The sequence below is a fragment of the Leiobunum rupestre genome, chromosome 3, assembly GCF_980474605.1.
Source record: "Leiobunum rupestre chromosome 3, qqLeiRupe1.1.hap1, whole genome shotgun sequence".
Taxonomy (NCBI): domain Eukaryota; kingdom Metazoa; phylum Arthropoda; class Arachnida; order Opiliones; family Sclerosomatidae; genus Leiobunum; species Leiobunum rupestre.
The window spans coordinates 17,552,645-17,567,246 of NC_143386.1; the positions used below are offsets into that span (position 1 = coordinate 17,552,645).

At 37.2% G+C, this 14,602-nt stretch overlaps 2 protein-coding genes across 2 annotated transcripts; both read right to left on the bottom strand.

Annotated features, from left to right (window-relative positions):
- Positions 1 to 516: 516 nt before the first annotated feature.
- On the bottom strand, positions 517 to 9,310 carry LOC149949719 (uncharacterized). Its single transcript, XM_090169464.1, has 5 exons — positions 9,188 to 9,310; positions 8,713 to 9,061; positions 8,323 to 8,649; positions 7,737 to 8,278; positions 517 to 723 (listed from the first exon to the last, which is right to left on the bottom strand). The coding sequence occupies exons 1-5, from the start codon at positions 9,308 to 9,310 to the stop codon at positions 517 to 519; spliced, it is 1,548 nt and encodes a 515-aa protein (XP_090025590.1).
- Positions 9,311 to 10,362: 1,052 nt separating this feature from the next.
- LOC149949720 (uncharacterized) lies at positions 10,363 to 11,745 on the bottom strand. The gene is made up of 3 exons (XM_090169465.1): positions 11,529 to 11,745; positions 11,119 to 11,415; positions 10,363 to 10,724 (listed from the first exon to the last, which is right to left on the bottom strand). The coding sequence occupies exons 1-3, from the start codon at positions 11,743 to 11,745 to the stop codon at positions 10,363 to 10,365; spliced, it is 876 nt and encodes a 291-aa protein (XP_090025591.1).
- Positions 11,746 to 14,602: the final 2,857 nt, after the last annotated feature.

Below are 14,602 nucleotides of genomic sequence, written 5' to 3' on the forward strand. Positions count from 1 at the left end.
TTGCTGTTTATTTTTTTTATATTACTCTTAATAATTATTAATTTCTGCAGTTAGTATTGTGTGCACCCTCTGTTTCGCTTTCTTTTTAAATTTTAGATCACACTTATCGATGAGAAATTAAAAAAATATATTCATACTGTCACTGCATGATTAAAACAATAAGTTATGATGATAAAAAAACAAGTTATGATGATAAAAAACAAGTTCTGATGATAAAAAACAAGTTCTGATGATAAAAAACAAGTTCTGATGATAAAAAAACAAGTATTTGGAAGTGTAGGCCCCCCGACGAGTGAGCGGTTGTGGTCGAGCAAACCATCCGGTCGCTCACCGTGAAAGAGATCCGTCAGCTTTAAAAAAATAATTCACTCGTTCGGGTACTCTCCCTCGTCTTTGTGGCAGCGCTTTTTAGTGAACGAACTATTTGGCCGCTAGAGGAGTCAGAGTCCGGCTCTTTGAACCCATAAATGCGCTGGCGTACTGGGATATTGTTAGCCGTGTTTAAATGGTCCTATCTCAACCTTCAACTTTAGTCAGGTAGGGACCGGAAACTGGGTTATGGTTCAGGTTAACGGAGAGGGTCCACGCATTTCGGAAGATCTGATTTCCATCTGCGTGGTGGTGGGTCTCCATATTAGGTTTCGTGGCCCTTGCTTTCTCGCCTTTTGGAGTCCACCGGGGAGTGCTGGATCCCGAACCATATAATTGCTTAATTATACTGTGCTGGAAAAAATATAAACGGCGCATTAAGAACGATCTAGCACTTTCACCTCGCATTAAGTGGAGCCGGATCCGATCCCAGCACTGGATGCCAACTCCGACCAGCTCCCTCTGTGCTGAGTTGAATTTTTATTTTAGTTTGAAAAACTTAATTATTATCTGGATATGCAATTGTTTTGAATGTGTTGGTTACCAGAACGTAAAGTCCACCACACTAAAAAATTGTATTGTAAAAGGAAGTGCGAGATTGTTTTCTTTACAAGAAGCGAAGTTTATTCTCGCGTGCCAAGAGTTAGGAATGAAATAATATCATTGATGTAGTAATTTGTTAGTTACGTTGCTTATATAGAGCATTCATACAGGAATGGTTTCACAACATCGAAACGGAAGCCCGTAGGACAAAATATCATTTGACATTATCGATTCTATATCACCTTTAGAATTCACAAACGTTCGCTTTTACCACCATTTTTAAAGACTCTGAACCAGCAAAGTAAAGTCGATATATCGTTCTAATTTAGAAAGCGATCATTATCAACTGTCTAATGTGCTGTCCCTTATTCCTCACTCTGTGTGTAAAAATATATTCCTCTATATCATACCATGTTCCGAGAATCTTTCCTTTTTAGGATAGTGCGGGGAAACCCGTGTCCGCAAGTAGGACGTTGTAAACATATTTGTAAATATTAAATGTGTGATTTTGATTTAATCGACCGTCCTTTGAATAGGATTCGCATACACTAAAAACAGTGGGTATCATTTCTAGGACCTGATTTAAGGAAGTTTTGAAACTTGAAATATTTTCAATTCTTCTATTTTGTGATACGACGTTTAACTTGGGACATTTAGGGCCCGTTCCAGAGACGAAAAAGTTTCGTTAAATAATAAAAAATGGGGCGTGTTTCGATATTTAACGAAACTTTTTCAAAAACGCTTTTCAGAGACATTTTAACGAAACAAAAGTTTATGCGTTCGGAGGCGAAAATATTGAAAAATGGCGGTGGAGTTTCTTCGAGCTAAAGTGATAAAACAAGGTGTAAACAATATCGAAACAAATGTTCCGCTGAAAATAATGTATCGTGAGGGTCCACATACTATGAATTGATTATATAAAAATGAAATTTTGGCACTACCAATCAAACATTTACCTGAAACCGCGTTTATTGAGCTACAAAAGGGAATGGCCAAGACTCGGATTGAAGACACCCCATAGATTTTGCTACGTAGGTTAGAGATCCTCAACCACTATAATAAAACAAAAAGAAGAACGAAGAAAGAACGATCTTTTCGTTTTGATATCGTAAAATATCCCTATTGGAGCAAATTTTTATCTTGCTATAGATCCTCATAATCATATGCCGTATTTGTTTTCGAAAGATGGCGAATTATTATCGACTCAAAACCATACAGCTGGGTGTTTGTCGAATCATACACAACATCAACAATCATTTGTTTTGTATAACACCTTGGTTTTTTTACAATTCCTAGACTATAAAAAAGGATTTCAATTCCTCAAATATAAGTAATTATTTATTATTGTAGCTATCATTTAAAGAAAAAGGGGTCGCATCTCCGTTTTGACCAGATAGCCAATGATAAAAAACTCCCAAATATACTAATGAAATGTTTATTGAGCCCCAAACTACTATAATAGGTGAAAAATTACACGAAAGCGATAACCACATTTGAAAGTATCTAAATGAATTTCACATCTACCACCAAACTGATATTAAAAGAAAAACAAGCATAAAGATGGAGACAGCTCCTCTGGAAATTAACAAAAACTTTGGTCAACTGACAATAATAAATAAATAAGTTTCACTGTCGTGCGAAGTTCTACATGTGAAAGCTAGATAAAAGTTAATGAGTGATATTCATTTAATTTATTTTAATGGAGTAGACATACTGCTGGTGAATGTAAATATGTCTCAGGGTTATTAATTATTCGATTATAAGGCTAGATCACTGACCAAATAAAATTTTCAACTTCCTTTTCAGCCCGAACAAGAGAGTTGTGTATGGCCACAAGAATTTTATTGGTATTGTCGAAATGACTCGAAAAGGCGAGAGAAATTGGCGCATTTTAGGCTATCATTTCGTTAAAAAATCGTTTCCTAAAGCCCGTTCAATCGTTCTTAATTATTTACTATACACTCTTTTTCGCGCCTTTATTTGACCCCTCTTACTTGCCTACCGCTCGTCGGCCATTGCCTCTGCCCTCAGCGGGGAGTCTAGCATCCACTGTTTGGGCTCCCGTAATGAAGGATGGGGCTGAAAGGGGGAAACCAAACAAGGACGCACCCAGGAAAATACCGCGAAAAAGAGTGTATATACTGACAGGCAGAGATGGGCAAAAAATCATTTGGCGAATAACGAATAAATTACTAAATAATAAAATATCTGATCATATTTATTCGTCGATTGACAGGGCTAAATATTTTAGGTATAGTTATTTGGCAATTAAACAAATATTTTGCCGTGGTCTTATTTGATAAATAATTTAAAACATAATATTTTCGATTATTATCTGGAAAATAATATTTTACGAATATTTCATGGACATTCATTTGGTAAATTGTTTTTTTACAAAATATTTTCAGTCATTTATTTCGCGAAATAAAAAATGGAAATATTTTCTTTAATTTAAATAACGAATAAGGATTTTAGTTAATCGAGTAAACGCGAGGTTAAAAAAATGCTTATCGCACTATAAGGAGTAAACTGTTGCGGGATATTTGACTTCTTGATAATGGCAACTTTTAACGCTAATGCCACCGACAAAGCACCTCCAGTTAGAAGCTTTGGACGCAGTGGCGTAATGAAAAATTTCGAGCCCCCGCAGGATATCAAAAGGCCCCTTTATAAAAAAAATGTATTTGTTATAAAGTATTAGTAGTGTCGTAGTAAATGGAATGCAATATATAATATATCTATTTAAATTAAAAACCGCGAATTTCATTTATTAAAATTTGAAAATTAAAATATTATATTCAAAAGCTACCTTTAGATATTTTTTTACGATTTCTACCGTAGGATATTGAGTGAGATTGAATTTCAGTATTAGTTAAAGCCTGTCTTTTGTTCGTCCCGTAACCCATTTTTCTCCATTTTTACAAGTTTTTCTTGTAAAAATACTTAAAACGAAAGGGCCCCCTAGTTTGTGAAAATGAAACCCGCCCCCCCCCCCGCGTTCGCGGGGTCTGCAGGTCCTTAGTTACGCCACTGTTTTAACGATGCTACGGAAATTATGGGGTCGGTGGTATTAGATTAATGTTTTTATTAATTTACTGCCCTTCCGTACTTTTTGCCTTGGGTAAATGATACCCCTAGCTACCCTGGCACCCGGGGCGGTCAGTCCTCCCCCTTATTCCGCCACTGCTACAATCCTTTTCTCGTGATCTACGAATTTCAATCTTGGAATGTCATATTATCGCGTGAAAACCAAATTCACGTATCTTCGTAAGGTTTGTGTATATAGTAAAGGCAAATGATGCTTTCAAGTAAAAATTAGTAGCATTAATTAAATAATTAATTAATAGCTACAGTGGCGTAGCTATAGGGCCGGCGCTAGAACAGGCGAGCGAGGCGAGCGTCTAGGGCCTCGCACTTAGCGACACGTTTTGTGGTCCCCACACCTAAGGGAACTTTTAGGGGTCCCCTTACTTAGCGGCACTTATTGAGGTCCGGCACTTTTTGGGGTTCCCGTACTTTGCGGCACTTATTCGGGCCTCTAATTTATTCCTTCGCAAAACATGTGTGTTGTGAGAAGGGGCCTCGCTCACATGTCGCTGCCTCCCCTCCGACCGGTCTGCTGTACCTTCGCTGTGCCATTAAATAGTGACCACCATTGCTGGGTAATATTGATACTCTTTGTTAAAATAAAAATGGTGTCGACAATTGTATTTCGTCTCTGACACCAGAATTAACTTTAAGTCTTTGGAATTTGTATTGCATTTTCTTACAAATTGGCCATATATTCATTTATTTTCCTTGAGTCTAGCCCTGTCAAATAAAAATAATTCGTTATCTACAAAATAAAAAATAAACGGAAGCTATTTTTGACGATCTATTTGTAAACTACGCTAACCCGAAATATCTGATGACAAAATATTTCAGTCTTCTTTATTTGCAAAATACATTTATTTCAAATGATTTAATAAAACAGATATTTTGACCTTTTTATTTATAAACTTATTTTATTAAAAAATATTTTCCTACATTTATTTAAAATATTTTTCTCTAAATAAATTAATTGTAACGTTATTTATAAATAACAACTGACAAGAAAAAATTTATTCGTTATTCGCCAAATGATTTTTTGCCCATCTCTGCTGACAGGGCAACAGTCCAATGTTTCGGCTCTGCTACTAGCAATATGTTTTGAGAACACCGGTAATGTATGATGTTTTTTGGTGGTTTTTTTTATTACTTAGATGTAAATTTATTTAAATCTGTTTTTCACGGAATTGTCACGACCCGAGATGGGCAAAAACCGAATTTTCCGAGGTCACGCTCGCGCTCTTCTCTTTGTATGCCCGAGAAAGGAGCTCGCACTCACGCTCTTCTCTTTTTTGCCCGAGAGTGGAGCTCCGCTCGCGCTCGTCTCGTTTTTGCCCGAGAGTGCAGCTCACGCTCGCGCTCTTCTATTTTTTGCAGGAGAGTGCAGCTTGTGCTCAAAAATAGCTTTCGCACTCTTTGGAGCTCAGAGCGCGCCCACCTCTGGTCACGACCCGTTTACTTTCGGGGAGTGATCACTTTGTTTTTTCGCTTTTTTTTCGATCTTCTTTCCTCCATATAGCCATCTAGGGGCCAGCTCATAGTATTATGGTTTTTAGTTTGATTTTTCTGGTCTATTCTGGAAGCCCCGTAGTTTGTTTTAGTTTACATAACCTGATGAGATAAGGTATTTCGCGTTGGATTCGTGGTTTTTCGTGATAATTCTTGGTATAAAGAATTATGTGCTGTTCGTTCCTTGGTTAAAGGACTGTTAATTGGAGTATTTTTAAACATTTTTGTCTTTTTCATTTTTTTGTTTAAAGTGTATTGTATAAATTTAAGCCCCTATGTCCCGACCTAATTTCCTGCGTTTTAAGCAGATAATTATCTAGCACCCTGTATCTTAAATTAGGAACCCCGTAGATTCTTTCTTTGGTTTTATCTTCTCTGTTTGATTTACCACGTTAAAACTTAATCCAGCCCATCCTAGTATAAGAACCTTCCAAATTCCCATAATTAAGTTAATAGTATGGTTAAGAGTTAACTATTTCATTGTTAATAAGATTTTGCCAACCAAAGCCGATCTCTATGTATACTTAAATTAAAAAACACCATAGTGAGCCTTATTATCTTCTGTTATTCTTATTGTAAACCCTAAAAAGCCCACCATAGCCTCAAAGTATTAAAAATCTCAAGTTAGCTAAGATGAATTACCAATGTTTATATAATTATCATAATTGAGTGTAATACCACGAAGTTCAAAACAAGAAATAAATTATCCAATTTTGCATAACTAAACTTGATTTCATTTACCTACGCTTGTGACAATTCCGACTCTAAGGATCCCGAACAAATAAATTAGATACATACGGCACGGAGAAATCAGTATTGAAATTTACCTCGACTTCGTACGTGGGTCAGATTAATATAGTTTCTATTGGAACTTTTTGGATCTTCCCTCCTTTCACATTTCCGCCCCTCCACCCACTGAACGTAAGTGTCGTAATAGAATGTAAAAAAGTTAACAATACATGTACCACTTTTGGATTTTTATTCTATCGTTGGCCTAGGCGTATCTGGAAAGAGGTTATCAGCCCTTGCGTCTATTTAAAAATGCAACAGAGCTATATCTGCTAGTAAGAAATCTATCTAAACTGAGTGTTTCTAAATATACCCATTTTACGGACAATATCTTGCATCGTCAATCTTGGTTTTATTTCATTGTGTTGACATCAATATGGGAAGCTGAATTAAATTTCATTTAAATAATGATGCCGTCTTCTTTCTAGAAATGTTTTACCACGTCTCTTTGAAGCCGAATTTAAAGGGAGCACTTCCAGCCACGCTTGGTGGAGTATTTATAGGAATAATGTGAAAACACACCGCACTTTATGTACCAATAGGAACACCACTTGTTCTGGCTCGTGGTGGGCCACCCCTAGTCGCTTTTCTGATCCTTATGATATTTTGGGTTTTTTCTGTGCTTTTATAATCAGACGATTCTGTCCTTATTTGTCCCCATACTGACGGCTGACCCTTCCTTTGCAATCTCTTTCCACGCTTTTCCTACGTTTTCGTAAGCTTCCTCTATTCCAATAACTTTGTTGACCAAACCCATTCTAGCTTCAAGCCCAGCAACAATTGCTTCCTTTTCTCTTTCGTTCAACCTCGGTTAAAGTTCTTAGCCTTTTGCTCTGCTTCTTCGCTTTCCCCATTTTTAAAACAATTTCACGTTTATGAACAGTAAATGTACATAATTTATACAAACAAATGTTAATAAACATATTTTAAATATATAAATAAAATGTATTATATATAGTAAAATTACTGGTAACTAGCAAATTACCGCTGTTTCCAAGAAAGAAATAACAGACAACGCTAAGGATTAACTGAGCGTTTGAAGTAAACTGCTCCCCGCCCGTATTTTCCGGCGTTTCTATTGGCTCCGATGGGGTTGAAGCCTTTTAAAAAAAGGCCAAAAATACAAGAGCGGGAGTATGGTTAAAATCTCTTTGTTACGCGTTTATCCAAGTCTAGTATGGGTTTCGTTAGATCGGTTTCGTTAAGAACGTATCTATATTATAAAAACCACTTCGTCGTCGTCGTCATCGTTCGAGCTTTTGGTTAGTCAGAAAAGAAGGCGAAGGCGGGCCGGCGAAGAGAAAGCGACCCGCGGAAAAGAGGGAAACCGAGACTACCTTTTACTTCGTTACTGAGGAGTACAGGTCAGCACACTTTCCTCGTCTGGCTGTGAATCGCTTAAAAGCGGCTTTAAAGGCTTGCGTGTTAAGATAACTTACCAGTTCCAGATGGAAGGCCTTTGTCCCCTTACATATGAAGACCGCAATATAACCCTTAGAAATTCTCCGCTGGCCTCTTAATCTTGATTCACGGACTGTGACTGGACCGGCGTAGTCTATTCCGCTATTTAGGAATGCTCGAGCTGGTTGTAGCCGAAATGACGGTAAATTTCCCATCAGTTGCGGTATTGAACGTGCCCTCTCGCGATAGCAGATGCAGCACTTATGAACAATGTGGCGAGCTAGATTTCGAAGACCCAGTATCCAGAATTCTTGTTGTATAGTCGTAGTTAGAAGCAGCGCACCTTCGTGAAGGTTGTCCAAGTGTGCTTGTTGTACAATCAGTTTACCGAGGGAACTGGTGCTCGTCAAGACTATGGGATGCTTTTGGTTATATGGAACATCGGACTGACTTATTCGACCTCCAACTCGTATCACGCCGGTGACGTACAAAAATGGATACAATGACAGGAGACGCGACTTAGACGACATAAGTTTTTGGTTACCCAGACTCTCCAGTTCTTCACCAAATGATACCATTGCTGATAATTACCTCCATCTGGTGTGAAGTTGATCCATCGATTACTTTTGATTGTCTGTAGCAAAGCAAGATCATCTTGGTTCTTGGACCAGCTTCGTTTAATATCTTCTGGTAACCGTTCTTTCCAGTTTAGCTTTCGTAGCGACAGTTGTTGGAACATTACTTTGGCAATGATAATTGTTGGCGCCAGCCAACCCAATGGGTCGACAATACGAGAGACGTCTGAGAGTAGACTTCTTTTTGTAACGGAGTCTTTAACTGGAGGCAAAGCAAGTGAAAAGCGTGACTCATCGGTTGCTGGATTCCACAAAAGTCGAAGCGCCTTAACTACGTCTTGGCTGTTGATTTCTAATGGTAATTGATATTCCCGATCTGTTTCCGGAACCGCCGACAATATAGCGCTGTTGTTCGATGACCATTTTCTAAGTTATAGACCACCAGCCTTAAGCGATTGGATAAGTTGTCGTTGCAATTCAAGCCCAGTAACTTCGTCAGGTGCTCCAGATAGACAATCATCCATGTAGAAATCATCTCTGATGACGGGCGCTGCCAATGGGAATCTGTCACCCTCATCAATACTAAGTTGTTGCAAGACCTTTGTTGCCAGATACGGCGCAGGGGCCGTACCATACGTCACTGTAGTTAAACGATATTCTTTGACCGGCTGATTAGTGCCTTCTCGCCATAGAATTCTCTGGAAGTCATGATTTTCAGGCTTCACCAAGATCTGTCTGTACATCTTGGCTATATCGGCTGATAATCCGATTCGGTGCAACCGAAACCGCTAAAGGATTGATAACAAATCCTTTTGAATTGTTGGTCCAACAAGTAACTGTTGATTCAACGAAATCCCCGTCGTAGACTTACGAGAGGCGTCGAATACGACTCTGAGCTTTATCGTAGAACTTGCCTCCTTTTCAACGCCATGATGTGGTAGGTAGAAGCAATCTTTATCGGATTTCTGAAGCTGCGCCATAGGAATTTCTTTCATAAGTCCCATATCGAGATATGCCTCATGAACTCTTTGTAGCATTGTTTTACAATCGGGTGGGTTCCCAATTTACGTTCAATTTGAAATAGTCATTGTAATGCTGTGTTCTTACAATTGTTAGTGTTGCCGAGTATTACTTGATCTTTCTTAAATGGAAGTTCGACGACGTATCTACCTTCTGGATAACGCTGGTGAGTATTGGTGAAATGTACTTCAGCTTGTTTCTCTTCATCCGTGTATCTACTCGTAGTTGTCATGGCCTCGAGTTCCCAGAATCTCTTCAGCGTGCTATCGATATCAATAAAACCGTTGTTACTGTTAATTTCAAATGTCGTACTTGCTTGTAATGATGGTGACATTATTCTTCCAGATAGAAGCCAACCCAGTCGAGAGTTCTGACATAATGGTGAGCCTTTCGGACCCTTGATTAACCCCTCGACCAAGAGATCTGCCATGACATCTGCTCCAAAAATAATATCTATTTCACCTGGCTTATGAAATGCAGGACCTGCCAAGATTAACGTCTTGAGGTGATTCCAATTATTAGCTTTCATAGGCTGCGTCGGTAACATCTTCGTCGATCGGTGAAGGATAAATGCTGAGACTTCCATAGTGAACTGTCCAGTGCATGACGTGATATGGAGGTGGACAATACCTGTAGTCGTGCCGGCAATACAGCCTGATAGCCCACTGACAGCAATTCTCGCATGCTTCCGCTTTAGCCCGAGACACCCCACGCAGGAACCAGAAATAAAACTTGCTTGCGAGCCTCCGTCAATTACAGCTCTGCATAGTTGTTGTGATCCGTTGCCGTCGGTAACCTTTATTAGTGCCGTCGAAAGTAGTACTTGTCCATCGCAACCATGGGAGACATGACCATTGACTAGCTCGGAACAAGTGGCGTTAAATGAACTCGTAGCGTCGGTCAACATCGAGGACATCCGTTGGATATTCGCATCTTCCTTAGGAGCTTGAGTTGATCGGTGGAGTAACTGTGATGTCGACCTCGACACTCCTTGCACGACGAGGACCGACAATCGTTTGAGGTATGGCCCTCTCGAAGGCAGTTGAAACAAAGACTTTTGACGGACCATTCACGATCGATCATGTACTGGTAATTTGATGAACTTCGGGAAACTATACGTTGAGTGTGTCTCACCGCAAAATGAACAACGAAATGTTGTTGGACTGCTTGAATGGTATCCGATAATAGCTTGCTTCTGGTGAGTAAAGTTAACTCTGTTGCTAGATTTTGACTGCTGAGGGTTTCCTTTCGCAGTGGACATGGCTTCAAAGGCTCGGCAACGCTTCTCTATAAAATCGGTTAACGTCTTAAACGTACGTAGCTCATTCTTCGGAGATTCCAACTGCCACTGCCGAGGAGAATCTGGATCGAATTTGCTGGTAACAAGATATACAAGTAACGGGTCCCAATGTTCCGTTTTTTGCCCCAATTCTGTTAAAGACCAAATAACTTCTACAGTAATTTTATTTAAATAATCAGCTAGGCTAATACACAAGGCACCACCTAAGGCCTAAGTCATCAAGCGACTTTTGAAGCCATTAATTCAGGTGGCCGGGTTACAATGCGTAGGAGGGTGGTGACAAGCCCTGCATGCCACGCGACCGAGCCAACAGCTCCCTACACTAACTATTACCGTTAACCTCAACAAGTTTTTATGGAAGGGGAAACCGAAGAGCTCGAGGGAAACCCCTTAAACCAGTGGGGAGAGAACTTGCAAACTCAACGCAGAAGGAGTTATTCCGAGTTTTCACCCAGTGCCACAAGCTGGGATCGAACCCAGCTCCTCTTGCTGCGAGGCGAAAGTGCTAACCACTCCGCCACTTACGTAGATTAGCCGCAGATTCATGTCGCAATGATTTCTGTCCAAATAATTTATCCAAATGCGACTGGATGATATAACGATCGTTATTGTATCGATCCTTCAGCAGTGACCAGGCTTCTTCATAATTACCGTCGGTGACGAAGAACGAACGAATTAGGGACGCTGCCTCTCCTTTTAATGACGTCTTCAAATACAGCAGCCGTTGACCATTTGTCAGTGATGAATTTTGATGAATTGCGGCGAGAAAGAGATCTCGAAAGGACAGCCAGTCCTGATAGTTTCCGGAGAATACTGGTAAATCTAAAGGAGGCAACTTGATATTTAAATTTACTGGATTGTTTGTTTAGTAAGATTCTCAATAAGACACTTAATGTCCGAATAAATTTGATAGAACTTGGTTTCAAAGCCCTCACATTCAGGTTCTTGTAAACTAACGGAATTATCATCTTTGCATAACGCTTCTATTCCTTGTTGCACGGTCTGGAATTGACTCCATTGCTCTTCAAGATTTTTGAAACGCAATTCCAACTGGAATTTCCATGCTGCAGACTGACAATTGTGAGTGAGGTACGATTGAATTCTTATAACAGCTCCCTTGATCGCTCCTCGCTTTCTTACTAAGGTGTCCATTTGTGAATACATTAGGCTCGACGGACCAAAATTTTGAGGACCAAGTTGTTGATGGTTGGTTAGACGAAAACTCGACGGACCGATTTAAAAGGTTGATAGTAAAGGCATACTGGTTCAGAACCACTTAAGACCATTAATAAGACGGAGACGAGATGTAATTTAAAATGAGAGTTTATTACGTGGAACTTTTAACAAATTCAAACGAACACTGATTAATTCAACTAATGATTTATATTTATATGCCATATTAAAAACAATATTTGTTATCTAGTCAATAATCGTCGGAATAAAAAAAGCGTTAAAATATCGAACACATCCTTATTCTTAAACTAAAACAGATAATCTTAAATAATAACTCCCGTTTTTCTTGGGCATCAACATTTTCTTCAATGTCGCTGCGCCACCTAGGCAAGAACTAATGTGAAATTAAACTTAAAAGTGATTGATTCAAAAAAAATATTAAACTTCATAAACAATTTGTTAATTTCTATAGTTCATATCTTTTATTCGTTAGAACTATGAAGATAATAACATAAATACGTTCTTGATATTATAACATCTAATAATGATATAAAACCAATAAAATAAATACGTTCTTGGTATTATAACATCTAATAATGATATAAAACCAATAACATAAATACGTCTTTGGTATTATAACATCTAATAATGATATAAAACCAATAACATAAATACGTCTTTGGTATTATAACATCTAATAATGATATAAAACCAATAACATAAATACGTCCTTGGTATTATAACATCTAATAATGATAAAGAATATTAACAAATGAACGTTTAAATATTGTTTTCCTTACGTTTTAATATAAGCATGTTTACAAGTGAAAAAGTTTTTTAAATGTTTATAAAACTTAAAGTTCCATAATAGGTTTTTAATACTAGAAAATAAGACAAACTTTATTAGAAACTAACTGATTAAACACCGAGACATCGCGTAGCCCTAATTATTACTACTGAAAGTGCAGCACTGCAGTTAAGAAATCAGAATCGTTCATTCGTAGCTCAAAGACTTCCGATCGCGCCAAAGGTTTACCGGTAAAGATTTGCATTGGGCTGCAATTATCAACAAAAGTTTTGAAAATACAACAAATTATGCTATTATACAGTTTAGGGATACTCTATTAAATGTCTTTTTTTTACAAAATCGTGACGCTTAGACTGAAGCTTACATTTTAAAATAATGCTCATGCTCATGGCATTTTTCATTGTATTTCCAGATACTCTTTTCCTATTCTGTTAAAAGTAATAAGATATTTAGAAATTTGAAGGTAATGGATTATTGAAAATTAAGGCCACTATTGAATTTAAACGGTGAAATTTTAATTTTTCAGAGATTTGAATTATATCGCCTTTATAATGCACTGGTAAAAATATTTTTTTAAACTAGAATTATAATAACACTTGGTTTTAGTCTTTACAGCTCTTGAGGAACATTTAGGGCACTTCATTTAAATTTGGTCAGATATAGGATAATATTCTTAACTTATGGGGTGATTTTACAATATTTTAATGTTATCACCAGGGAAGGTAGAATAACCTGTTCTAGAAATGTTTTTTGAAGATGTTGCTATAATTGTATTGGCTTATAATGTCCAAAACAGCCATGTCTGCTTCTTTTTAGGTAGTAATAATTCAAGAAAATTAGGCCTACATATGACATTTTATCAGGATTTCAACTATAATTATTTTTATTTGAAATGTTTACCTAACTAAGAGATTGAAAAAAATGATTTTTTTTTATACTAGAACCATAAAACCACTTGGCATTAGTCTGTTATCAGCTCTTGAAAAATATATAGGGTATTTCATTTAAATTTAATTGGCCTATTTTTAAACTTTAGTGTTGATCGTAGAAAATTTATAGCTTAATACATCACAAAGTAGACCTGCAGCTAAATTAGCAATGAACTTAAATATGCAAGAGTTAATTGAATCTCAAAATGAACCAGATTCTGAACCAAACATAATTTCCACTTATATGGAACTTAATTTAAATTTAATTGGTTTTATATTATTTTAGGCTTTAATGGTATCATAGATTGGAAAATTGAGAATTTGATATCTCAAATCGTTAAAACAAGAAGTCATGCAGTTTCAGCAAGAGGTTTTATACTTCAATTTGAAGATGCGAGCTCTAAATCCTATACAATTTCCAAAAGTACCCGAATTAAAGCTCATTTGTATTTTGTATCTATGTACCTGATATTAAAACAATTTAAACGTTAATATAATGGTTTTAAAATAGTTAAATTAACGTTTAAAATAACGAATATTTTACGTTACTCTAATAAATGTTCAAAATTGGTTAGAATTTAGTTTATAGAAACGATTTAACAACAGTTTTTAACACGTTTAGCCGGACATGATCAACGAGTCGATAACGTTTAATCATTAACTATTTATCAACCGTGTTTCAACGGTTTATCAACGAGAACTAAAATGGTTTTAAAATTATTAATAAAATGTTTAAAATACGTCTCAAATTTACGTCTTCAATTTACGTTATTGAAATAAACGTTTATAATGGGTTAGAATTTAGTTTATAGGAACGTTTTATCAGCCGTTTTTTAGCACGCTCCTCAGCCGGACATGATCAACGAGTCAATAACGTTTAATTATCAACTATTCATCAACCGGTTTTCAACGGGCTATCAACGAAATTTTGCTACCTGGCCAGAAACTCAATTACTGTCTCACTGAAGTTGTTCCGGAATATATAATTTTCTTAACTCACTTGTTCTAGCTTAATTTAAGGTGCTCAAAACCTAAATGTTTTTAAACACCATTTTTTAATAAATAAAGGAATAGGAATTAACGATGAATAGACAATAGA